The following is a 24,520-nucleotide window of genomic DNA, read 5'->3' as shown; positions in this document are numbered from 1 at the left end:
TTTTATAAAATACATTGAATGTTAGAAAGTGGTAAATGCTAAGGAGGAGAATCAAGGAGAGAAGGGAGGGTGGGAAGTGTCAGACAGGATTGGGGCAGTGGCCAAGGGCACGCTGAGCAGGGCCTGTGTGTGAGTGGTGAGGCAGTGAACTGTGTGGAATGTAGAGAAGGCAAGGAGCACAAAGGCTTGAAGCAGCACTGGCTGGAGCCAGCTCGCAGGGGCGTACCAGGGACCATTAATAATCAGGAACTTTGCAAGCCAGTTGTTAAAACTTTGTTTGCTTGAAGTTGGCCGTGCCACCATGGGAAAATTTAACCGCAGATATCAGCAAACACTGCAAGATAGGATCTTTTTTGCTGTTGTTCTCAGAGATTCAGTTTACCAGCAACAGGGAGCACAAAGGGCAGGCAGACCAGTGCAGTGTGCATGGAGCAGAGCTAGCAAGTGGGTAGGAATGAAGAGCCAGGAAGTCATGTGGGGCCTTGCAGATTGCTCTTGGAACACTGGCTTAGACTGTGAGCCTGATAGGGAGCCATAGGAGGCTTATCCAAAAAACAAAAAACACTTTATTTAGGTTTAATTTTACATATCATAAATTCATTCAAGTATGCCATTATTATTATTATTATCATCATCATCATCAGTAGTAGTAGTAATCCATTTACAGATTTGTGCAGGCATGACCACAGTCCAAATGTAAAACATTTCTATCACCTCAAAGAGATCCCTTGTGTCCATTTGCAGTCATTCCCTGTTCACATACCCAGCCCCAGGCAACTACTAATCTAATTTCTGTCTCTATGCATTGGAGGGTTTGGAGGAGAAAAGGAACATGGTTAGCTTATATTATTGTTACTATTGTATCCTTTCTGGTAAAACATAAGGAAGTTCCTGTTCTCTTTTTCTGCTAGGTGGTGACCTGAATTTTCAGGGAAGATCGACCAGAGCCACTGTGAGCTGTGAGAATAGCTTGGCAGGGCCATTCTCACTGGCTACAAGCGTGCTGGCCAGTTGAAGCCGCTGTGTCCTGTGCTGGCTTCAGGCTCTGCTCTCTTGGCTGCATTTGGGGCCAAGTTCCCGTTGGGAGGCCAAGTCAGCAAATTGCCTTCTCCAGTGTCCTGGAGGAAACTGAATGTTTAAGGCCTGCATTCAGCTGAAACAGAACATCGAAGCACTTTTGCATTTCTTGCATTCAAGAGCAAGGTAATGTACAGAGAAGTCTTTTCAAGGACAGGTGTCAGCTGCCTCTGAGGCCTTTGCTGTTGCAACCAAGAAGGGGCATGCCGGAAATGGCATTGGGTTAGCTGGGGGCAGAGTCTAATTATCAGCTGTGAAGGGGAGGAGGAATCCAGGGGAGAGAGGAAGAGGAAAAGGCTAGGGGGAGAGTGGAGGGGAGAGGAGGAGTGGGGAGAGTCAGAGAAGGGACATCTAAGGCCCCAGGGCTCACAGTCACAGTGGAGGCTGGGGCCTAGGCCTTTCTGGGAGGTGAGACCTGTGAGTCAATTGTCCTCTTAAAACCTGACCTTCTTTGTCTATAAAACTGAGAAAAATAGCATTTATATCATAGAGTTGTTGTAAGGATTTAAGGAAATAACACCTAAAAAGCACCTTCCAAATGCTTGGTACACAGTAAGCCTTCTGTAGATGGTGATTATTATTGTTTTTCTTGTTATTGCGATACATTATTATTATTGGTTACTGTCTTAGTCTGTTTGGGCGCTGTGGTTTAAACAACATTTATTTCTCACAGTTCTAGGGACCGGAAAGTACAAGATCAAATTGCAGCAGGCAGATTCGTGTCTGCTGAGAGCCCGGTTCTGGTTCATAGACACCCGGGTTTTTGCTTTGTCCTCCCCATGCAGAGGAGCAAGCGAGCTCTCTGAGGTCTTCTCAGGACCTTATCATCTCCCAAAGGCCCCCACCTCCTGCTACGATCACACTGAGGGTTAGGATTTAATAAAAGAATCTGGGGGAAACTGAAGCTTAATCTCTGGCAGTTACAGTACCATATTCTGTTGTTATTATCATGACCAAGAGGAATTTGGTGGAAAGAACCTGCCTCTGCCTCTCAGTGCTTTTTAAACAAAGTGCACACAACTCTCTCGGGCTCATGTTCAAGTGCGGAGTCTAATTCCACACGTCTAGGGTGGGGTCTGCGGTTCTGCAGTTGTCACGGGCTCCCAGGTGGTGCCGATGCTGCTGTTCTGTAGAGCGGACTTTGAACAGCAGGACACTGAGATTGCCCTGTCCAGTACGGCAGCCACTAGCCACCTGCGGCCGTTGAGCCCTCGGAATGTGGCTAGTCCAAACTGAGGTGTGCTCATAAGTGTAAAATAAATGTTGGATTGTGAGGATTTAGCACAAAAAAAAAGAATATAAAATACCTCTTTAGTAATTTCTTTTTACATTGATTACATGCTGACCAAGAAAAGAGGCAAAGCTAAAATAAAAAGAAAACGTTTATTTGGGGTCTCAGAATTGCAATTCGGAGAACACAGATTTGGTCAGCAGCCCAAATAGTGCCACCCCCCCACCCCCCACCCTCACCCCCTACTCCAGGGAACAAAAGGCAAGGTGTTTTTGTTTTGTTTTGTTTTTTAAGAGAGAGGGGAGGTGGGCAGAAGGAGAAGGAGAAAGAGATTTTAAGACAATCTTAAAGAGGCTTTACACACAGCGTAGAGCCCCTGCTGGGCTGAGGCAGGGCTTAATCTTCTGACCCTGAGATTATGACCCTGAGATCATGACCTGAGCTGGAATCAAGAGTCAGACACTTAACCAATTGAGCCACCCAGGTGCCCCCAAAGGCAAGGGTTTTTAAAGACAAAAGGGAATGTTTGTGTATGTTGCTTACAAAGAATTTTGATTGCTGTTGCTGGCAGAAGACTAATCTTGACTGAATATAATTGATTGCTAAGGCTATCACTTAACAAAGTCTTCTGCTGTAGCGAGTTGCAGGTATTCAGGCTGAGTCCTTGGAGTATTTGTGGTTTGGCGCAGTTCAAAAGTTCATGGTTCTACCGGTGAGGACATGCATAAGGCCCACGTCCTTCATGGCCTCCAGACTCATTTTAAAACCCCTTAACATATATGACCCCATTTTATTTCGTCTTTCATACTGGCTAAATAAAATATTATTTTAATTCATTTCACCTGTTTCTTTTTCTTTCTTTCTTTTTTTTTTTTTTTTGAGTGAAGCCACTAGAAAACTGTACATTACAGGTGTGGCTCACATTATATTTCCATTGGATTGGATAGTGTTGCCCTAGAGCTTTCTTTGGCTTGGTCAGGCCAGTTCAGGATTTACCTTGGGAAAGTGGTCTTGGAAAGCCTTGAGACGTGGGCTCTGAGTTACTGACCTCAGACCCACAGAGATCCATAGGCAGTGAGAGGTGGAAGGGATGGATCTCAGGCTCAGAGAGAAGAAATGACCAAAATCACACAGTGGAATTCAGACTAAGGTCCAAGACTGTGTTTACAAGTCCAGCTCAATCTCTCGACAGAGCCCAGAGTTCAGGATTGTGTTCTCTCTCTTTTCTTTGGCAACAGGCTGCAGGCAATAACATGATGCCATGGCTAAGAGGATGGGTCCTCCAGGTGCTGAGAAATGCCCGAGGATTCTGTGGGCCTCACAGGCAGCAACCACCTCTACCTGACCCTCAGAAGATTGTGGCCACCTGGGAAGCCATCACCCTAGGGAGGCAGCCAGTGCCTGAGTACTTCAACTTTGCCCATGATGTGCTGGACATGTGGAGTCAGCTGGAAAAGGTGAAGCCCACTATGTCCTAGTGTCCCTTTTGGGCCTCAGGAGCTGCCCTCAGTTACCCCAGTGTGATTTAAGGCTACAACACCTGGGAATTTTGCAAGGGAATTTTGCAAGTCTTAAAACTTAAACTGTTAGCATTTAAGCCTTAGGAAGAAAAAAGAATTATAACCAAGTTTCGTGAGCTTTAGACATTTAGCCCAATCCCCGATGTGTCTCATACTCCTGAACACAGATCACATAGTTGAGACAGTTACGTCCCCTTTGATTCCCTTCCCATCATTCTGATCAAGCAAAAGAGAAAGTTTTGTTTTGATTCTATTCTGTTGGTAATATTTCTCTCACTGTTGTGTACTTCCCTTTTTTCTGAGAGAATGGTGCAGAGGTGAGGGGCAGGGGGAGAGGGAGAGAGAGAATCTTAAGTAGGCTCCACACCCAGTGCAGAGCCCACATGGGCTTGACCTTGCGACCCTGAGATCATGACCTGAGCCAAAATTAAGAGTTGGACGCTTAACCGACTGAGCCACCCAGGCATCCTGTACTTCCCTTTTAAATAAGGAGAGAGCGTGGCTGAGGCTCAAAGTTTTTCACAGATCACAGCAGATATGTAAAATTGAATTAAGATTATCGGGGTGCCTGGGTGGCGCAGCGGTTAAGAATCTGCCTTTGACTCAGGGCGTGATCCCATTGTTATGGGATCGAGCCCCACATCAGGCTCCTCCGCTGGGAGCCTGCTTCTTCCTCTCCCACTCCCCCTGCTTGTGTTCCCTCTCTCGCTGGCTGTCTCTGTCTCTGTTGACTAAATAAATAAAATCTTTAAAAAAAATTGAATTAAGATTATCTTAATTTCTTTGTGTGTCTCTGAGCATATACTGCCTTCTTTTTTTTTTCTCTTCATTAGGTGTCCATTGTGTCTCTCTCTCTATTTTATACTCACTTTTTATGTTAGAAATGCTAACCTTTTATTTTATAGTAGGAGACTATAAACTTTATCTCCAGGCAATTTACTTATGTTAATTTTAAGAAGAGCTTGTGTAAAGAAAAACAATGAGGAAAATAATACTATTAGTAGATTCAGTAAAAGTATACTATTAGTGCATATAGTAAAGTCTGAAGGTGGCATTGCAGTCAGATAGGCATGGTTCCTTGGACAAATGCCCTAAGCTCTTTGGATCTCAGTTTTCTCATCAGTAAAATGGAAGTTACACCATCTGCCATCTGGAATTGTTGTGAGACTAAGATGAAAAGCGTATGTAGGAGATGGCGCTGTAGACAATTCCTGTCTACAAAATCTGAGCTGTTTTTCCACCTGGGATCATCCTTGGAGGATTTCTCCTAAAGATGTATACAAATAGGGTTATATCAGCAAAAATGGTGGAATAAGGACTGCCTAAAATTTTGTCCTCTATAAAAACAGCAACAATAAAAAACCTTGGAAAAATTGCCAGAATCTACTTCTTAGAACTTTGGAAACTAAACAAAGGCTGGAATAGCTTAGGGAGTGTTTATTAAAAGAAGCACTCGCCAAAGATTTGGTTGAATCTCAGAATGCCCTTGAGATATTACCTCATTATGCAAAAATAACATATCCCTCAGTGACAATTTTGGGAAAAGTCTAAAACACATCTGATGAGTTTCAACGTTCAGGAAGCAGGAACTGCCAGGAAATATTAGCCTCTCCAGTATGTATGCATTTAGTAGCTTACTGAAGTCTGTCTTTGACAAAGTTGAACTGTACATTTTTTAGACTTGATTGCCATTAAAGCAGAAATTATAAAGTTGCAAAAAAAGATTACATATCCCAAATTGATTGAGATATTCAAAGTAACCTTTATTAAAATCCCAGTAGATTTCTTTGTAGAAATATATAATCTTGTCCAAAGCTTCATGTGGAAAGGCAAGGAACCCATAATAACAGTCTTGATAAAGAAACACAAAGGATTCACACTTCTGTCTTTCAAAACCTACTTCTAAGTGATAGTAATAAAGACCGTCTGAAAAAAAAAAAAAGGCAGTGTGGCACTGGTAAAAAGATAGATATGGATGAATGGGATAGAATTGAGAGTACAGAAATAAACCCATAAATCTGTGGTCAGTTGATTTTCAACAAAGGTGCCAATAAATTCAAGGGGGAAAAATCGTCTTTCCATCTATTGGTGCTGGCACATATTGTATGATTCTGTTCACATGAAATATCCAGAATAGGCAAATCCATAGAGACAAAAAGTAGATTAGTGGTTGCCAAGGGCTGGGGTGAGGGGGGAATAGGGAGTGCCTGCTAACCTGTATGGTATTTCTTTTTAGGATAATGAAAATGTTCTGGAATTAGGTTGTGGCAATGATTATACCACCTTGTGAATATACTAAAAACCATTGACTTGACCTTAAAGGAAAAACTCTCAGTTTTTCCCCATTGAGAATGATGTTCGTTGTGGGCTTTTCATAGATGGCTTTTATGATATTGAGGTATGTTCCCTCTATCCCTACACTCTGAAGGGTTTTAATCAGGAAAGATGCTGTATTTTGTCACATGATTTTTCTGCATCAATTGAGAGTATCATATGGTTCTTGTCTTTTCTTTTATTAATGTGATCTAGCACATTGATTGATTTGCCAATGTTGAATGAAGCTTGCATCCCAGGAATAAATCCCATCTGGTCGTGATGGATAATCCTTTTAATGTACTGTTGGATCCTGTTGACTAGGATCTTGTTGAGTATTTTGGCGTCCATATTCATCAGGGATATCAGTTTCTAATTCTCCATTTTGATGGGCCTTTGCCTGGCTTTGGGATCATGGTAAGGCTGGTCTCATAGAATGAATTTGGAAGTTTACTCTATTTCTATTTTTTGAAACAACTTCAGTAGACTAGGTATTATTTCTTCTTCAAATGTTTGGTAGAACTCTCCTGGGAAGCCATCTGGCCCTGGACTCTAGTTTTTTGGGAGGTTTTTGATTACTGCTTCAATTTAATTACTGGTTATTGGTCTATTCAGATTGTCAATTTCTTCTTGTTTCAGTCTTGGAAGTTTATAAGTTTCTAGGAATGCATCCATTTCTTCCAGGTTGCTTAACTTATTGGCTTATAGTTTCCGGTAATAATTTCTAATAATTGTTTCTATTTCCTTGGTGTTAGTTGTGATCTCTGCCCTTTCATTCATGATTTTATTGATTTGGGTCCTTTGCCTTTTCTTTTGGATAAGTTTGGCCAGAGGTTTATCAATCTTATTAATTCTTTCAACGAACCAGCTTCTAGTTTTGGTGATTTGTTCTACTATTTTTCTGGTTTCTATTTCATTGATTTCTGCTCTAATCTTCATTATTTCTCTTCTCCTGCTTGGTTGAGGCTTTATTTGCTGTTCTTTCTCCAGCTCCTTTAGGTGTAAGGTTAACTTGTGCTCTTCGGATTTTTCTACTTTTTTGAGAGAGGCTTGGATGGCTATGTATTTCCCCCGTAGGACCACCTTTGCGGTATCCCATAGGTTTTGGACTGATGTGTTTTCATTCTCATTAGTTTCCATGAATTGTTTAAGTTCTTCTTTAAAATCGTGGTTGACCCAATCATTCTTCAGCAGTATGCTCTTTAACTTCCAAGTGTTTGAATTCCTTCCAATTTTTTTTCTTGTGATTGAGTTCCAGTTTCAAAGCATTGTGATCCATAACATGCAGGGAATAATTTCAATCTTTTGGTATAGGTTGAGAACTAATTTTTGACCCAGTATGTGGTCTATTCTGGAGAAAGTTCCGTGTGCACTTGAGAAGAATGAATATTCTGTTGTTTTAGGATGGAATGTTCTGTATATATCTGTGAAGTCCCATCTGGACCAATGTGTCATTCAAAGCTCTTGTTTCTTTCTTGATCTTCTGCTTAGATGATCTGTCCATTGCTGAGAGTGGAGTGTTGAGGTCTCCTACTATTAATGTATTATTATCAATATGTTTCTTTACTTTGGTTCTTAATTGGTTTATATAGTTGGCTGCTTCCATATTGGGGGCATAGATATTTACAATTGTTAGATCTTCTTGTATCAATGAACACTACATCAAAAAATAATGATGTACTATACGTTGGCTAATTGAACATAAAAAAATAAATAAATAAATAAAGTGGGAAAAAGCCCATTGTAAGTTGAAAATATCGTAATTGGAAAATGCATTTAATACACCTAACCTACTGAACATCATAGCATAGCCTCACCTACCTTCAACATGCTCAGAACACTTATGTTAGTGAGATGGCAAAACTATCTAACACAAAGGCTACTTTATAATAAAGTGTTAAATATCTCAAAAAAAACCCCATTGAATTGTGCACTTCAGAATAGTGAATTTTATGGCATGAGAATTGTATCTCAAAAAAAGAGGAGGACGTGGAACAGTATGAATCATATGCTACCTTTTGCATTAAAAAGGTGGTACGGAAAACAGAATATACTTAATGTTTTCCTGAAAAAACACTGAATGGATATGCAAGAAACTAATAATATTGGTTACACATTGAGGCAGGTGAAGTGGGGAAGAAGATAGATGGGCACAAGGATGGGGGTAAGCCTTCTCAATGCATCTTTTCATTGTTTTGAATTTAAACCTTGCGACTGTAATAACTACTATAAAACTAAAATTAAATTAAAAAACAACAAGCAAAAATCCTCAACAAATGTTTTCTGTTTCTTTTCTGTCTATACTGCTGTCTAGGCTGGGCACCGGCCCCGGATCCCTGCCTTCTGGTGGGTCAATGGCAAGGGAGCAGAGATCAAGTGGAACTTTGAGGAGCTGGGGGAGCAGTCCAGGAAGGCGGCTAATGTGCTCCAGGGCATGTGTGGCCTTCAGCCTGGGGACAGGATGATGCTGGTGCTCCCTCGGCTCCCAGAGTGGTGGCTGGTCAGTGTGGCATGCATACGGACAGGTCAGTGAGCAGGGCTGAGGCTCCCAGCTGGGGCAGACACACCTGCCAGAGCTTTGTGGAGTCCACATGGTTTGGGAGATGGAGCAAAGTGAACCCAATGTGGGGTTTTGTTTACCTCCCCTTTGCCCCACAATCACAAACTGGATTGAGCACAGGGGTCACATGGTAATGTAATTGATGAAAGTAGGTCAGTGTGAGGCAATAGGGAACACTGGGGATGGAAGTAGACTGGAGCTCACATGCCTTATCACAGGGGGGCAAGTGCTTCTTGACCCCAGCCAGATGTTTCATGTGTGAAGGAGGGCCAGTGTTGCCAGCACTTCTGACTTTGTGATAGAAAACTGGATTTTTATGGAAAAAAATTCTAATCTTTTAATGTTGAGGACTAAATAAACTTTTAAAAAATTCTGAGTTAGACAAACCAAACATATTTTTTGCTGGTTGTGGTTTAGGAGCCGCTAGTGTGTGGAGAGTAAAGCAGTTATGGATAAGAGACCTTCATAATCAATCTACATTAGTTTCAGTCTTAGACTTTATGGCTCTCACCACCACAGCATCTACCAGCTCCCAAGGGAAGGAAGAGAAAGACAAAATAATCAAAGCAATAAGATTAGCCCTTGAGGGCTCCTCCTCCTGCTGTTATGAATGGCCAAGGCAGTGGACAATTGATCTTCCTGGAATGATTTTTCCAACAGAAGAGAGGAGGCAAAAGGGCACAGTCCATAGAACTCAGAGGGCTTCTGCTGACCCTGTCTGATGCTCTTATTGAAAGGGCTGGTTTTTAAAATTTATTTATTTATTTATTTATTGCTGATTTTACAAAAGCAAGACAACTACTTTTGGTGGAGAGCTGGTTTCTCCACCCACTGGGAACTTCCCACCACTCGGAATGTTGTCCGCCCCCTCCCAATCACGTCCATAGGACAATCTACCTGAAATACAGATGTTGTCACAAATAATGTTTGCAGAACAGAGAGATACAAACTCACACCAGAGAATCATCTTTTTTATATGAACAAGTTTAGTCAACCATTTTGTGACTGGGTTGTCAAAAAAAAAAAAAAAAGAAAGGCAGGAACTTTCATTTTATTTGTATATATTTTGCACAATATATAAAAGTGAACACCATTCTAGTGTATCCAGCTAGAGAATGAGAAACAGGCACACAGGTTTGGGGAGTTCTACATATTCTGCCATGACATATAAGGTTTATTTAAATGAGGGCCTCGTACTTTTCTTGAAGACCTACCATGTGCCAGGCACTGTGTTGGGCAGTTTGCACGATCAAAACTTCCTTTTGGAGTATTATTTTCATTCTTTTCCTGCTACCTAAATGTCTCCAGTTCCCCCAATTATGCAGATTCACCCATTTCTTTGATGTCCAAGTAAATAACTCAAGACGACATTATACATGACTATGTCAAAACCAACATCCTCTCCAACATCTTAGAGGATACCCAAGCTGTATGTCCTCACATTCTCACATTCCCATGTTCTCCTGATGTGCTCTGATCACCTCTCTTCCAGTCTAAGGTAATGGACTAATTTCTTTTGCTGAAAGCCCCAGCTGTCTGCCCTCAGACTGGGCTCCCAAAATACCATGCACAGCTCCAGGTGGTACAGACTTGTTCCGGAAATAGCTAAAGCAGGGAGATGAACTAAAGAAATACCGCTTAGCTCCAAAAGTGTTCATGCTGGGGTTTAAATCCTGTAAAAGTTTAGGAGCTAAAGCGAAGGGTAATGAAAACTCTGGTTTGGCTCCTACACCATTTGGGAATGGCCCCTTCCTCTGTTTACTGGCCTCACTCACTGGCCGTGGCAGGATAACTGATTCCTTTAGGATCTCCTTCTTCTCATCTGTGAAATGAGAGTGCTGGGTTCAATGGGGGTGTTTACATTCTCTGTTCTGAGATACTCAGGTGGTTTTTCAGGTGTCTGATTAAAATTTGTCCCTGCTTTCCACTTCCTCAGTCCCTTCCCCTTGGGAAAAGATGGACTCAGCTTCTTTCAGAATGGCTTTGGTTGAGGTTATATGAGTCCTAGAGCTCCCACCTACTATACCTGAGAGTATATACTATATTCTCAACACTAGGATTTGTTGTAGGCCTTTGTTTGCAGGCAGGGAAAACCACAGAGCTAGGTCACCTCTAAGGCAGAATAATAGTAATGTTCAAGATCATGGACCCCTAGGCTTATACCTCCTGGATTCACTATCCCAGCTCTACAACATGCCAGCTGTGTGATCTTGGGCAAGTTATTCCATTTAATTAAGGCATAAGGGTCTGTCTTAATTGTTGTTGTTGTTGTTCTAATCTGCATAACGGGTGTAATAATAGCACCTACTCTCCAGGGTTGCGAGAATTAAATGAAATAATGCATGTATAGTTCTTAGCACGTATAAGTGCTCCATAAACTAATAAAAAAAGAAATCCATATTCTGAATTTCATTATTATCATTATTGTTACCTTTTCCAGTTCAGGTATTCCATCCCTTTCTAGTCCCTTCCTGTTCCTGTCTCTAATGGGGAAATCTGGTCTGGACCTCTTCACAGGGGTCTTCCCCTGGTGCCTAGTCAACATTCCTTCTCTGTGTGATGCCAGGAGCTGTCATGATTCCAGGTGTCTCTCAGCTGACAGAGAAGGACCTCAAATATCGGCTGCAGGCATCCAGGGCCAAGTCCATTATCACCAGTGACTCCCTGGCTCCGCGGGTGGACGCCATTAGCGCTGACTGCCCCTCCCTCCAGTCCAGGCTACTGGTGTCAGACAGCAGTCGGCCAGGCTGGATGAACTTCAGGGAACTCCTCCGGTAAGTTGGGGCTCTCCAGAGAAAAACATAAAGATGAGGCCATCTCTTTAAATAATAGGAGATGGATGCATTACGGACTGTACAGGAAGAGAGTAAACCAGAAAGGAGCCCTCACTGTGGGGGCCAGATGGATCTGAGACCTAATCCTGGTGACCACCTTAAGATCCTTCAGAGTCACTCGCTGAGGCGGTACTAGAATTGTCGTTAGCTTTCTAGGCGTCATTTGCTTCAGTAATGGTGGTAGCGGTTGCAGAGCTATTAGCCAGAGTAAACAAGATAATCCATATGATGCATTTAGTACATAGTAGGTGATCAATTAGTACTATAATAGCAGCTACCATGCATTGTGTGCTTAGTGTATGTGAGGCATAGTGCTAGGTAAGCATTTATCTACATTCATTCATGAACCAAAGATGTAATGAACATCTGGTTCGTGATAAGCATTGTGTTTGGTGCCCAGAGCCCAATAATGAATCAGACATCATCTTATTTAATCCTTGGGAAAAAAACCTATGAAATGCACTTAAACCAGATTTTACAGGTGAAGAACTAATAAGTAAAGTCATTTATGCAAGATGCTAACAAGCAGTTACAGCAGATTGGGGCAGAACCAAAAGCCCTTTGCCTTTGAGCAATGCCATGTTGGAAGCCTACCTAGGAATTTGAGATTTTGTCCTGATCAGAAGCAGAAGCGAAAAGGGGCCCTGTCAGGGGCCTGCACCATTAAGTCACAAATGCCCATCCCATAGACCAACTGCCTCACATTCACCTGGGTGTTGTTCTACTTTGTTTATTTATTTATTTTTTACTAATATCAGCATTTGTCTCTTATCAGTAGCTTCATTTGAAAAAATGAAAAAGAACTATGTGCCCCATTCTCTTAAATGTGTCACAATTTTTAGGATTGTAAGACCCACAAGCATGCATTATAAATAAAGTATCCTCTATTTTCCAAAATATTATATTTCCAACATATGACATTTTTTATCATTTATTATTATATTTCGATGTAATGCTTAGCAGCAGAAACTGAAACAGAAAATACTTAACATGTGTAGGTAATAAAGTTAAGTGCAAAAGATCTATTTCTAAGTTTGTAGACATGGTAAATACTCTTCAGAGTGTTCTTGCCTACCCTAGAATGCAAACTTTCTACCATAAAATTATGGAAAATTCTCTTTTAAAAATTTTATTTAACTATTTATCTTCAGGTGCTATTTTAAATTCAGGTTCCAAGGCCCCCCATCTGACTTATGTAACCGGACATATCTGAACAAAGGCCCTGGGGACTCTGTGTTGGAAGAGATCTGCCCAGATGATTTTGACGAGCCTAGATCAGTGATTCTCAATTTCGGCTGTCATTAGAATTAGAGCTTTAAAAAAAAAAAAAAAAAAAACTGCAGGGGTACCTGGGTAGCTTAGTTAAGCATCCGACTCTTGATTTCAGCTCAAGTCATGACCTCATGGGTCATGGGACAGAGCCCTGTGTTGTGCTCTGCGCTGGGCATGGAGCCTGCTTAAGATTCTCTCTCTCCTTGTCCCTGTGCCCCCCCCCCCCGTCACCGCCCTTCAAGTGCATGCGTGCACTCGCTCTCTCAAAAACAAAATAACACACAAAAAAAACCCCAATGCCTAGGCACACCATTGAAGATTCTGGTTTTTCTCCAAGGTGGGGTCTAAGCAATGGTATTTCTTTTAAAAACTCACCATGGTGCAGCCAGAGTTGAGAACCAGTCAGGGAGAAGATTCTCCAGATCACAAAACTTTTGGAATTACTCAGTTCTCAAATCTCTGAATTTAGGGAACCTTCAGCCCTTAATTATCAGGGATTGCGGTGGGCGTGATGCTGTGCCCAAACGTGCAGAAGCATAGACACAGAAACATGCGTGTTCCACCAGAAAGTCCTCCAGCCCTGGTGGAGGAGCACAGGCTTTTTGAGTGAGTCACTGCACCATTTCTGAGCCTCCATTTCCTTATTTACAAAGGCTTCTAACGATAGTACCTACCCCAGGAGGTCATTGTGGGGCTCAGATATGCAAGCTGGAGCTTCCAGCACAGTGCCTCACGTGTAGTATTTATTAAAATGGTGGCCAGTATTGTATAAAGATTATTATTATGACTATTTTTACTACTTGTAATGCTACAAGGATTTCATATTTTACAGCGAGGCATCCGCAGAGCACAACTGTGTGAGGACCAAGAGTCAAGACCCTCTGGCCATCTACTTCACAAGTGGCACCACTGGGGCCCCCAAGATGGTTGAGCACTCCCAGGCCAGCTATGGACTGGGTTTTGTGGCCAGTGGAAGGTACTAGGGCACAGTTCATCTGCTGGGTCCACGGAACAGAAAGTAGGGAAGGAGCTGGATTAATTGAGTAAGGGATGTAGTGGGAGGAGTGAGGTCAGAGAGCCAAGAAAGTGGAGGTTTTGGGCTTTACTTTGAGCGACGTGAGAAGCCATCAGAGGTTTTTTGTTTTTATTTTAGTTTTTAATTGTGGTAAAAGATACTTCACATAAAATTTACCATTTTAACCATTTTTAAGTGTATACTTCAGTGTTATTAAGGGCATTCACATTGTGGTGCAACCATCCCCACCATCCATCCCTGGAACTCTTCCATTTTGTAAATCTGAATCCACATTACACAATGCACATTACACTATAATTCCGCATTCCCTCCCCCCTCCACCCTGACAACCATTGTTCTACTTTCTGTCTCTATGAATTTGACTACTTTGGGAACTGCCTATAGGTGGAATTATACACCTTTTATGTCTGACTCTTTCACTTACATAATGTCCTCAAGTTTCATGCATGTTGTAGCATGTGTCAGAATTTCCTTCCTTATTAAGGCTCAACAATATTCCCATGTATGTGACATATTAATGTTGTTTATCCAGTCACTCTTGGATGGACACTTGGGGTGCTTCCCAACTTTTTGGCTTTTGTGACTAGTGCTGCTATTAACATGGGCATAGAAGCATCTATTCAAAACTCTGCCTTTAATTCTTTTGGGTATAGACCCAGAAGTGGAATTGCTCGTTCATATGGTGATTCTATGTTTAATTTTCTGAGGAACATTGGAGTATTTTGAGCAGAGGAGTGATGTGATCTGATTTGTTTTTTTTAAGCATCTCTCAGGAGATTGGCTTGAGAGTAAACTATAGGGGGCAAGAGATGAAGCAGAGATCCACGTCAGGGGCCAGCGCAGTAAGAGGGAGTGAGAGGAGCTAAGACGCTGAATGTATTTTGAATGGAGTCCTAATAAGATCTGCTGACAGGTTTGACATGAAGCAAGAAAGAAAGTGAAGAGTCAGGATGACACTAGGTTTTACGGCCTGAACAACCAGAAGCATTAACCGATAGCGGGAAGACTGGGATGAGCTGTCTGGTGGGAGGAACATGAGGAGTCCATGTCTGGCATTGTAAGTTTGAGATGCTCCATACCCCGAGTTAAGGATGGAGATACTGGGGAGGCAGTTGGAGATTCATGTGTAGAGTTAGTGGGAAAGATTCATGCTGGAATTATCAGCAAGGTGGTACTTAATGCCATGAGATTGGATTTGATGAGATCAGCGAAAAGTAGTGGACACTGAGAAGAGAAGAGGCCTCGGCACCGAACGCCTGAGGTCTTTCCCCAATGAAGGGATAAGCAAGGAAAACTGAGGAGAAGACCAAGAATGAGCAGCCATTGAGTAGGTTGAGGACCAGAAGATCCTGTGTCCCAGAATCCAAGTGCAGAACATGATCACTTTTCTACACTCGCAGGCACTGCTCCCCCTTCCTGGGATGTCCTTCCTTCTCCGCCTCCCCTGTGTAGCTCCTGCGCATCATTTACATCTTGCTCAGACCTCACGTCCTCTGGGGAAGCATTCCACAGACCCCATATCCATCCTTTCTCTGGGTTAGGTGCCCATTCTCTGTAATTGCATAAAGCACTGTTTAACCCTATGAAATCTTGCCCTCCAGGGACCTCCTGGATATTTATACTTACTAACCTATAAGCCCTACAAAGCAAGACTAATTGCTCTTTCCTACACTCTGATGCCAGGTCCAGAATAAGTGTTGAATACAGAAACTGCCCTCATCACATTGTACTGAGATTATATGTTTCCTTATAAATCACTCCCACTAGACTATGAACTCTTAAAAGCATGGGATCTGTCTTTTTATTCTATATCCTTCACCTAGGGCATAAATACCCAGAATATGCTCAATAAATGCTTGTCAAGACAAAGATTGACTTTATGGTTCTTGTACAGATTTGATAACTATAAGTGAGTACCCATTGTGGGCAAGGTTCCAAATAAGTTTACATGGATAATTTAATCCTTTTTAAAGGTAGAAGCATTGCTGAGGGTTCTGACTTTCTTTAATTTTTGGCAGGCGGTGGGTGGACTTGACCAAATCGGACATCTTCTGGAACACGTCTGACACTGGCTGGGTAAAGGCAGCTTGGACCCTCTTCTCTGCCTGGCCTCATGGATCTTGTATTTTTGTGCATGAGCTGCCCCGAGTTGATGCCAAGATTATTCTGAATGTAAGAAACAAAAATTGGATATAAATGAGAAGAGTGGAATATAGGTTTTGAATTTGCAGGAGAAAAGGCATGAATAAGTGACCATAAGGCTTCTTTGGTGTAGATATTAAACAAAATGGCTCCCAGGATCTTCTATAATCTGATTCCTGCCCACCCGTCTACCTTCAATTATTCCCTATCCTCTAGCTAGATCCTTAGACATAAGACCATTTCATATCTCTGAACATCTGCATGTTCAATTTTTTCTGCATTGGGTGCCTCTCCCTCCACCATTTTCTTGTCTATGCTCCTGTTAAAATCCTAGTTATTTTTCAAAACTTTGGGGAAAATCATAATCAGAGTGGGTTCTTAACACATACTGATTATTATTGCCACAATCAAGCTTACCATCATCATTATTCAACTGAGGGCTTAATCAGCCAGTATGTGCCTTGTCCCTCTACTGCCCCCGTCCCTTACATGGTGTACTAGTTATCTATCGTAGTCAATTACGCCCAAACCTAACAGCTTGAAACAAACATTTATTATCTCAGTTTCCGGTGGTCGGGAGCCTGGGAGCAGCCTAATAGCTGGTTCTGAATCCGGGCCTCTCATGAGGTTGTAGTCAAGATGTCAGCTAGGTATACCTGTGTTCAGAGCAGCATTATTCCTAACAGTCCAAAGGTGGAAGCAACCCAAGTCTCATCGGCAGATAAATGAATAAACAAGATGTGGTACCTACAAACAATGGACTATTATTAAGCCTTTGAAAAGAAGGAATGACACATGCTGTATCATGGATGAATCTTGAACACATTATGTTGAGTGAACTAAGCCAGCCACTAAAGGATGGATACAGTATGGTTCACTTATATGATGTATCTAGAGTAGTTAAAGTCATAGAGACAGAAAATAGAATGGTCAGGAACTGGGGGAAAGAAGAAATGGGGAGTTATCGTGTAATGGGTACAGAGTTTCCATTTGGGAAGATTTTTTAAAGTTCTGGAGATGGATAGTGGTGATGGTTGCACAACAATGTAAATGTATTTAATACCATTAGAGTGTACATTTTAAAATGATTAAGATGGTAAATTTTATGTGGTGTATATTTTACCATAATAATAAAAGAAGGATGTCTGCCAGGACTGCAATTATCCTAAGGTTTGACTGGGACTAGAAAATCTATTTGAAAACCCACTCATGTGGTTTTTAGAAGACTTAAGTTTCTCACTGGCTATTGGCCAAAGGTTTCAGTTTCTTACTATATACACTCAGGTATACTCACTACATGGTGGCCTGTTTTCCCCAGAGCAGGTGACTCAAGATAGGTCCCGTGTATAACCTAATCGCAAAAGTGGTATGTGTCACCTCTATGGTATGCTGTTGGTCACACAGACCAAACTTGGTTCAATGTGGAAAGGGATCCCACAAGAGTGCAAATATTAGGAAGTGACATCATTCAGGACCATCTTGGATGCTGGATGCCACACACAGTTTTCACCTTCTCTCCTCTGGTAATGAGAATATGAAGACCCAGTTCACCTGCTCCACCTCCACAAAGTCCCACCCCAGTTCCTCTAAGAAGATCTTCTACCCTTTGTTTTTGTTTAGACTCTCTCCAGGCTCCCGATCACCACCCTCTGCTGTGTCCCCACCATCTTCCGGCTGCTGGTACAGGAGGATCTCACCAGGTACAGCCCATCTTTGGGGACCTAAGTATGTGAATATACAGCAGTATACGTACAGATGCATACACCACCCTCTCATACCAACTCTGTCTCTGTGTCTCTGTCTCATTTCTGTCTCTGTCTCCCTCTCTCTCCATATATATATATATAGAGAGAGAGAGAGAGAGAGAGAGAGAGAGATACACACACACACACGTACATATACACATACATCTGTGATTCTCTCTGTACAGAATATATATCTAAAATGTTGTATATATCTATGTTCCTCTATCTCACACACACACACTCAAGCATGCCCATCTATATCCTTTGCAGATTCCCCACAAAAATGAAATTCTGCACCACCACCCCCTGCCCAGGAATTTGCATCCAAATGGAATTGGATAGATTTAAGATAGTCTGGAATTTTAGCACTTGAGGTGGGCTGTCTCTCTATCATACACCCACAAGTCCATCTCTCAGCAGTATGTCTGCTATGAAGTTGGAGAAATTGTAGGATAATTGTTAGCCACCTGTGGAATGGGATTTGTGGCCAGGGCCTTAGGTCTGGTGGGACCAGCAAGCTCACCACAATAGATGTTCCATCCCTCAGCCCCAGACTGATTTTGGAATAAAATCAGAACCTCATTCAGTAGGTTTTGGCATAACATAGTGAACTCCAGGTGAACTGGCCCATTCAGCCACTCTCTGAGTGAATGCCATTGGGTATCCCACAGAAGGCAACAAGACACTGTGCATGTGGTTCCTATCCTGGGTGAATCCAAAGAAACATCTGCTAGCGGGACAAGTCTAGTTACTGAGGTGTGTGGAGACACTTCAGTAGCTTACTGACTCTGATCTATGTCTGCCTCTTCTATTCTCTCCCCTCATCCCATGTATCTGTCCATGAAGCATCTAAGGGGGAGTTCTTACATGATTCCCCTGGTGAATTCTTCTCTAATGTAAGAATTTATCGCATTCATTGATCTGTCATGTATACCTCAAGGTCAAGGTTTTAACTGCAAGCAGACTCTTAATGATTTGTTTAAGAACAATTTGGTTGAAAGGTAGTAGGTAATACTAATTAATAGTCAAACCAAGTTTATCCAAAGGGAAAAAATGGTTGAAATGTATTTGCAACCACCAATTTTTTACATTTTGGATAATTTGTTGAATGGAGGGATAGTTTTACAACATATGTAGGAATTTTTGGCCTATCTTTCAGAATTGTCAGATTCCTAGGGGGCTACTTTCTGCCATTTAAATTTGTAATCAGTATATCTTTTCTTCTTAAAAATATTTTATTTATTTATTTGAGAGAGAGAGAATGCAAGCCAGGAGGGGAGGGGCAGAGGGAGAGGAAGAAGCACGCTCCCTGCTGAGCAGGGAGCCAGACGTGGGGCTCAATTGTAGGACCCTAAGATCATGATCCAAGCCAAAGACAGATACTTAACCGACTGAGCCACCCAGGTGCCCCATGTAATCGGTTTATCTTTTTTAACCAGGTCGTTGTCCTAACCAATTTATTATCAGTTTGTTTTCAACTAAGTTATTTTGGCCAGTTCACCTGGAGTTCACTATGTTATGTCAAAACCTACTGAGTGAGGTTCTGATTTTATTCCAAAATCAGGTAGGATTGATTTTTTAAAAAATTATCTGCCCATGAGGAATATGCCTGCACAGCCAGAGGATGGGGCACTTGGAACAGATAACAAAGCCTGGACTTTACCCTCCAGTGGCTTTAGATGTGTAGATCTGAGCAGCAGGGCTGGGGGGGGGTGCAGTGGGGAGTGGAGGGGTCCTGACACGGGTGGCCTTGTTTTCCAACTGAGAAAGGTACCAGTTTCAGAGCCTGAGGCACTGTTTGACTGGAGGAGAGGCATTAAATCCTGACGTGAGAGAGAAGTGGAAGGGCCAGGTGGGCCTGGAGCTGCATGAAGGCTATGGCCAGTCTGAAACAGTGAGTGCTATGGGGGCCTGGGTCCCTGCCACAGGTCACCTCCACCTGCACCCTCACTCACTTGGTGGAGATGACCAGCCTGCAGAGCCTCCTGCCTTCCTGGGTGTGACACCCATCAGGGACTGCCCTGCCCTCTGGGAGAAGCTGATAACAAAATCTCATCAGCTTTTCTTCCCTTTTGGTTTAAAGATAAAGTGATTTCACAGCACCATAGCCAGCAACCTGACTCTCATGGCCGGAGGTATCCTTTGTCTCCATCAGGACAGCCTCCATCTGTCTCTGATCAGAGCCCAAGATCTTATCCCATATTCCCCACAGCCATCTGGGCAGCAGAGAGTTGGGGGTCAACTGAATCTTTTGGCTTAGCAACATATTTGGGTCTTTATGTGTCAGTGTCCAGTAGGGCATTCGATAAATGTTGACTGTGGAAAGAAGAGAAGGGAGGAAGAAGGAAGGGACAGAAAGAAAGAGCGGGTAGGAGAGGGGAGAGGGAAGGAGAGGTAGAAGGCAGAGTGAGAGAAAAGGCAGGTACCGGGAAGGAAGAAGCTACAGGGATATATCTCCACCTTTCTGGAACTGCTTTCTCTCCAGGTTTTAATCTGTGCCAATACAAAAGGCATGAAAATCAAGTCTGGATCCATGGGGATGGCATCCCCACCTTACGATGTGCAGGTAGGCAGCCTTCCCCAACTGTTGATGAGGCTTGGTTCAAAGAGGAGAGCAAAATGCCCTTCCTGGTTAGCAACAGCAAGCTCAGCTGCTGGGGTGGTCTGGCTGTGCAAATAGCCAGACACGGCCCTATGATCTCTCCGCCAGATCGTGGACGATGAGGGCAACGTCCTGCCTCCAGGAGAAGAGGGTAATATTGCTGTCCGAGTCAGGCCCACCCGGCCCTTCTGTTTCTTCAGTTGCTATTTGGTAAGTGGCAGGGAATGGCCATTTTCACAGTGATTTCTGTGTGCCAAGAATTGTAAACACTTTTTATAAACACTTACTTGTTTAACCCTTGCAATAACTGCATGAGGTAGGTTGGCGCTATTATTGATAAGGTGCTAGTATTGATAAGAAAGTGAGAGTGACTTATCCAATGTCAAGCAACTAGTATGTCCAGGACATGAATTTAAGCATGGGTATGTCTGAGAGTGGAAATTTATAACAGGGCACACCCCATCATTTTAATGATGAGAAATTTTTTAAAAAGATTTTATTTATTTATTTGAGAGAGGGTGAGCAAGCACAAGAGAGCACAAGCAGGGGGAGCGGCAGGCAGAGGGAAAAGCAAACTCCCCACTGAGCATGGAGCCCGATGTTGGGCTGGATCTCAGGATCCCAAGATCATGACTTGAGCTGAAAGCAGCCACTTAACTGCCTGAGCCACCCCGGTGTCCCTAATGATGCGAAAATTGCAGCTCAGAGAAGGGAAGGAACTTCACAAAAGTCAAACTGCAATTTGTATCAGAACCTAGTTTCTGGATTCTTTTTGTCTTGAGTCTTATGTGGAGAGAGGTCTGCTGGCAGAGCTTATGTCCAAGGATTCTAGTCTAAGTTTCTGTGATAATCCAGGAATGACCTCTCCCCTGTGCCTGATGTGGTGGGTGTTTATGATGGGCTTTCTTTGCGCCAGACACTTCTCTATAAAGCTCTACTGACGTGTTTTTCAACTTTGGTTGCACGTTAGAAACACCTTGGAAGCTTCAAAACATGACTGGTATTCAAGCCCCACTCGATGAGATCAAACTTTCTGATGATGTGAATCATGCGGTGATTCAAAGTATAGCCAAAGTTGAGAACCATGGCTTTATTAGGAATTCCATCCGCCGCGTATATGACACCGTCAGTCAGCTGCAACACTGGAAGGAACAGATAAAAATCAGTCCATTTGTTTTTAGAATGGTGGATATGTATTTTAGTGGCTTTTCTGTAACTACAAGAAAGATAGTCTTTCATGGTATTCCATTTAAAGTCACAGAAACTTACCTACCAGAATAAACAAAAAATAAAACAAAAAACAACCCAAACAACAACACAATAATACACCAAGCAGAGGTAATTGTAAAATGTTAATGTATTTCCTTCTAATTTTTGTAAGCAATAGCAAATCCTTGACTTTTCTGAATAATTCATTCATTATTTATTGAGCGACTCCTTCATGCCACTAAGTTTACAGCAGTAGATATACTGGGTCTGTGGTCATTGCATTGAGACAGTCAAGAAATTTGTAGAGTTATTTGCTGGACAAGAACATTTACTTTTTTCAACTTTTTTTTTTTTTTTTTTTAATTTTATTTTATTATATTATGTTAATCACCATACAGTACATCCCCTGATTCTGATGTAAAGTTTGATGCTTCATTAGTTGCGTATAACACCCAGTGCACCATGCAATACGTGCCCTCCTTACTACCCATCACCAGTCTATCCCATTCCCCCACCCCCTCCCCTCTGAAGTCCTCAGTTTGTTTCTCATAGTCCATAGTCTCTCATGTTTCATTCCCCCTTCTGATTACCCCCCCTTTCTTTATCCCTTTCTTCCCCTACCGATCATCCTAGTTCTTATGTTCCATAGATGAGAGAAATCATATGATAATTGTCTTTCTCTGCTTGACTTATTTCACTTAGCATTATCTCCTCCAGTGCCGTCCATGTTGCAGCAAATGTTGAGAATTCGTTCTTTCTGATAGCTGAGTAATATTCCATTGTATATATGGACCACAGCTTCTTAATCCAGTCATCTGTTGAAGGGCATCTCGGCTCCTTCCATGATTTGGCTATTGTGGACAATGCAGCTATGAACATTGGGGTGCATATGGCCCTTCTCTTTACTACGTCTGTATCTTTGGGGTAAACACCCAGTAGTGCAATGGCTGGGTCATAGGGTAGTTCAATTTTTAACTTTTTAAGGGACCTCCACACTGTTTTCCAGAGTGGCTGTACCAACTTGCATTCCCACCAACAATGTAGGAGGGATCCCCTTTCTCCACATCCTCTCCAACAATTGTTGTTTCTTGCCTTGTCTATCTTTGCCATTCTAACTGGCGTAAGGTGGTATCTCAGTGTGGTTTTGATTTGAATTTCCCTGATGGCTAATGATTTTGAACATTTTTTCATGTGTCTGTTAGCCATTTGTATGTCTTCATTGGAAAAGTGTCTGTTCATATCTTCTGCCCATTTTATGATTTGTTTATTTGTTTCTCGTGTATTGAGTTTGAGAAGTTCTTTGTAGATCTTGGATACCAGTCCTTTATCTGTGGTGTCCTTTGCAAATATATTCTCCCATTCCGTGGGCTGTCTCTTAGTTTTTTTGACTGTTTCCTTGGCTGTGCAGAAGCTCTTTATCCTGATAAAGTCCCATAAGTTCATTTTATCTTTTATTTCTCTTGCCTTTGGAGATGTGTCGTGAAAAAGGTTGCTCTGGCCGATGTCATAGAAGTTGTTGCCTATGTTCTCCTCTAGAATTTTGATGGATTCCTGTCTCACATTGAGGTCTTTCATCCATTTGGAGTTTATTTTTGTGTATGGTGTGAGAGAGTGGTCAAGTTTCATTCTTTTGCATGTAGCTGTCCAATTTTCCCAGCACCATTTATTGAAGAGACTGTCTTTTTTCCACCGGATGTTTTTTCCTGCTTTATCAAAGATTAGTTGCCCAAAGAGCCGAGGGTCCATTTCTGGGTTCTCTATTCTGTTCCATTGGTCGATGTGTCTGTTTTTGTGCCAGTACCATGCTGTCTTTGTGATCACAGCTTTGTAGTACAGCTCGAAATCCGGCATTGTGATGCCCCCAGCTTTGTTTTTCCTTTTCAACAGTTCCTTGGAGATTCGGGGCCTTTTCTGGTTCCATACAAATTTAAGGACTATTTGTTCCAGTTCTTTGAAAAATGTCCTCGGTATTTTGATCGGGATAGCATTGAAAGTGTAGATTGCTCTGGGTAGTATGGACATTTTAACTATGTTAATTCTTCCAATCCATGAGCATGGAATATTTTTCCATCTTTTTATGTCTTCCTCAATATCTTTCAAAAGTGATCTATAGTTTCTAGCATATAGGTCCTTTACGTCTCTGGTTAAGTTAATTCCAAGGTAACGTATGGTTTTTGGTGTTATTGTAAATGGGATGGATTCCCTAATTTCTCTTTCTTCAGTCTCGTTATTCGTGTATAGAAATGCAACTGATTTCTGGGCATTGATTTTGTATCCTGCCACCTTACTGAATTGTTCTATAACTTCTAATAGTTTGGGAGTGGATTCCTTTGGGTTTTCCATATAGAGTATCATGTCATCTGCAAAGAGAGACAGTTTGACTTCTTCTTTGCCGATTTGGATACCTTTGATCCCTTTTTGTCTTCTGATTGCTGTTGCAAGGACTTCTAGTACTATGTTGAATAATAGTGGCGAGAGTGGGCATCCTTGTCGTGTTCCTGATCTTAAGGGAAAGGCTTCCAGCTTTTCCCCATTGAGAATAATGCTTGCAGTAGGCTTTTCATAGATGGCTTTTATGAGATTGAGAAATGTACCCTCTATTCCTACACTCTGAAGGGTTTTAATCAGGAAAGGATGCTGTATTTTGTCAAATGCTTTTTCTGCATCAATTGAGAGGATCATATGGTTCTTGAGTCTTTTCTTGTTGATATGATGTATCACATTGATTGATTTGCGAGTGTTGAACCATGCTTGCATCCCAGGTATGAATCCCACTTGGTCATGATGGATAATCCTTTTAATGTACTGTTGGATTCTATTAGCAAGGATCTTGTTGAGGATTTTGGCATCCATATTCATTAGAGAAATCGGTCTGTAATTCTCCTTTTTGAGGGGGTCTTTGCCTGGTTTGGGGATCAAGGTAATATTAGCCTCATAGAATGAGTTTGGTAGCTTTCCTTCTGTTTCTATTTTTTGAAA

The 24,520-nt window shown here is 42.1% G+C and overlaps 1 protein-coding gene across 3 annotated transcripts in view; it reads left to right on the top strand.

Annotated features, from left to right (window-relative positions):
• Positions 1-24,520, top strand: part of ACSM5 (acyl-CoA synthetase medium chain family member 5) — a 106,530-nt gene that overhangs the window by 68,088 nt on the left and 13,922 nt on the right. For all 3 annotated transcript variants that reach the window (XM_002929075.4, XM_034670302.1, XM_034670301.1), the window contains 10 exons: positions 912-1,203; positions 3,547-3,765; positions 8,456-8,666; positions 11,268-11,475; positions 13,640-13,783; positions 15,862-16,015; positions 17,606-17,685; positions 19,501-19,624; positions 20,216-20,296; positions 20,441-20,542. In XM_002929075.4, coding sequence (XP_002929121.1) covers positions 3,562-3,765; positions 8,456-8,666; positions 11,268-11,475; positions 13,640-13,783; positions 15,862-16,015; positions 17,606-17,685; positions 19,501-19,624; positions 20,216-20,296; positions 20,441-20,542 — 1,308 coding nt within the window. In that variant the 5' untranslated portion in view covers positions 912-1,203; positions 3,547-3,561. The remainder of the gene's footprint in view (positions 1-911; positions 1,204-3,546; positions 3,766-8,455; positions 8,667-11,267; positions 11,476-13,639; positions 13,784-15,861; positions 16,016-17,605; positions 17,686-19,500; positions 19,625-20,215; positions 20,297-20,440; positions 20,543-24,520) is intronic.

The sequence above is a fragment of the Ailuropoda melanoleuca genome, chromosome 10 (assembly GCF_002007445.2).
Source record: "Ailuropoda melanoleuca isolate Jingjing chromosome 10, ASM200744v2, whole genome shotgun sequence".
In the NCBI taxonomy this organism is placed as follows: domain Eukaryota; kingdom Metazoa; phylum Chordata; class Mammalia; order Carnivora; family Ursidae; genus Ailuropoda; species Ailuropoda melanoleuca.
Note: the sequence above shows the minus strand (reverse complement) of the source record. Positions and strands in the feature narration are given on the sequence as shown.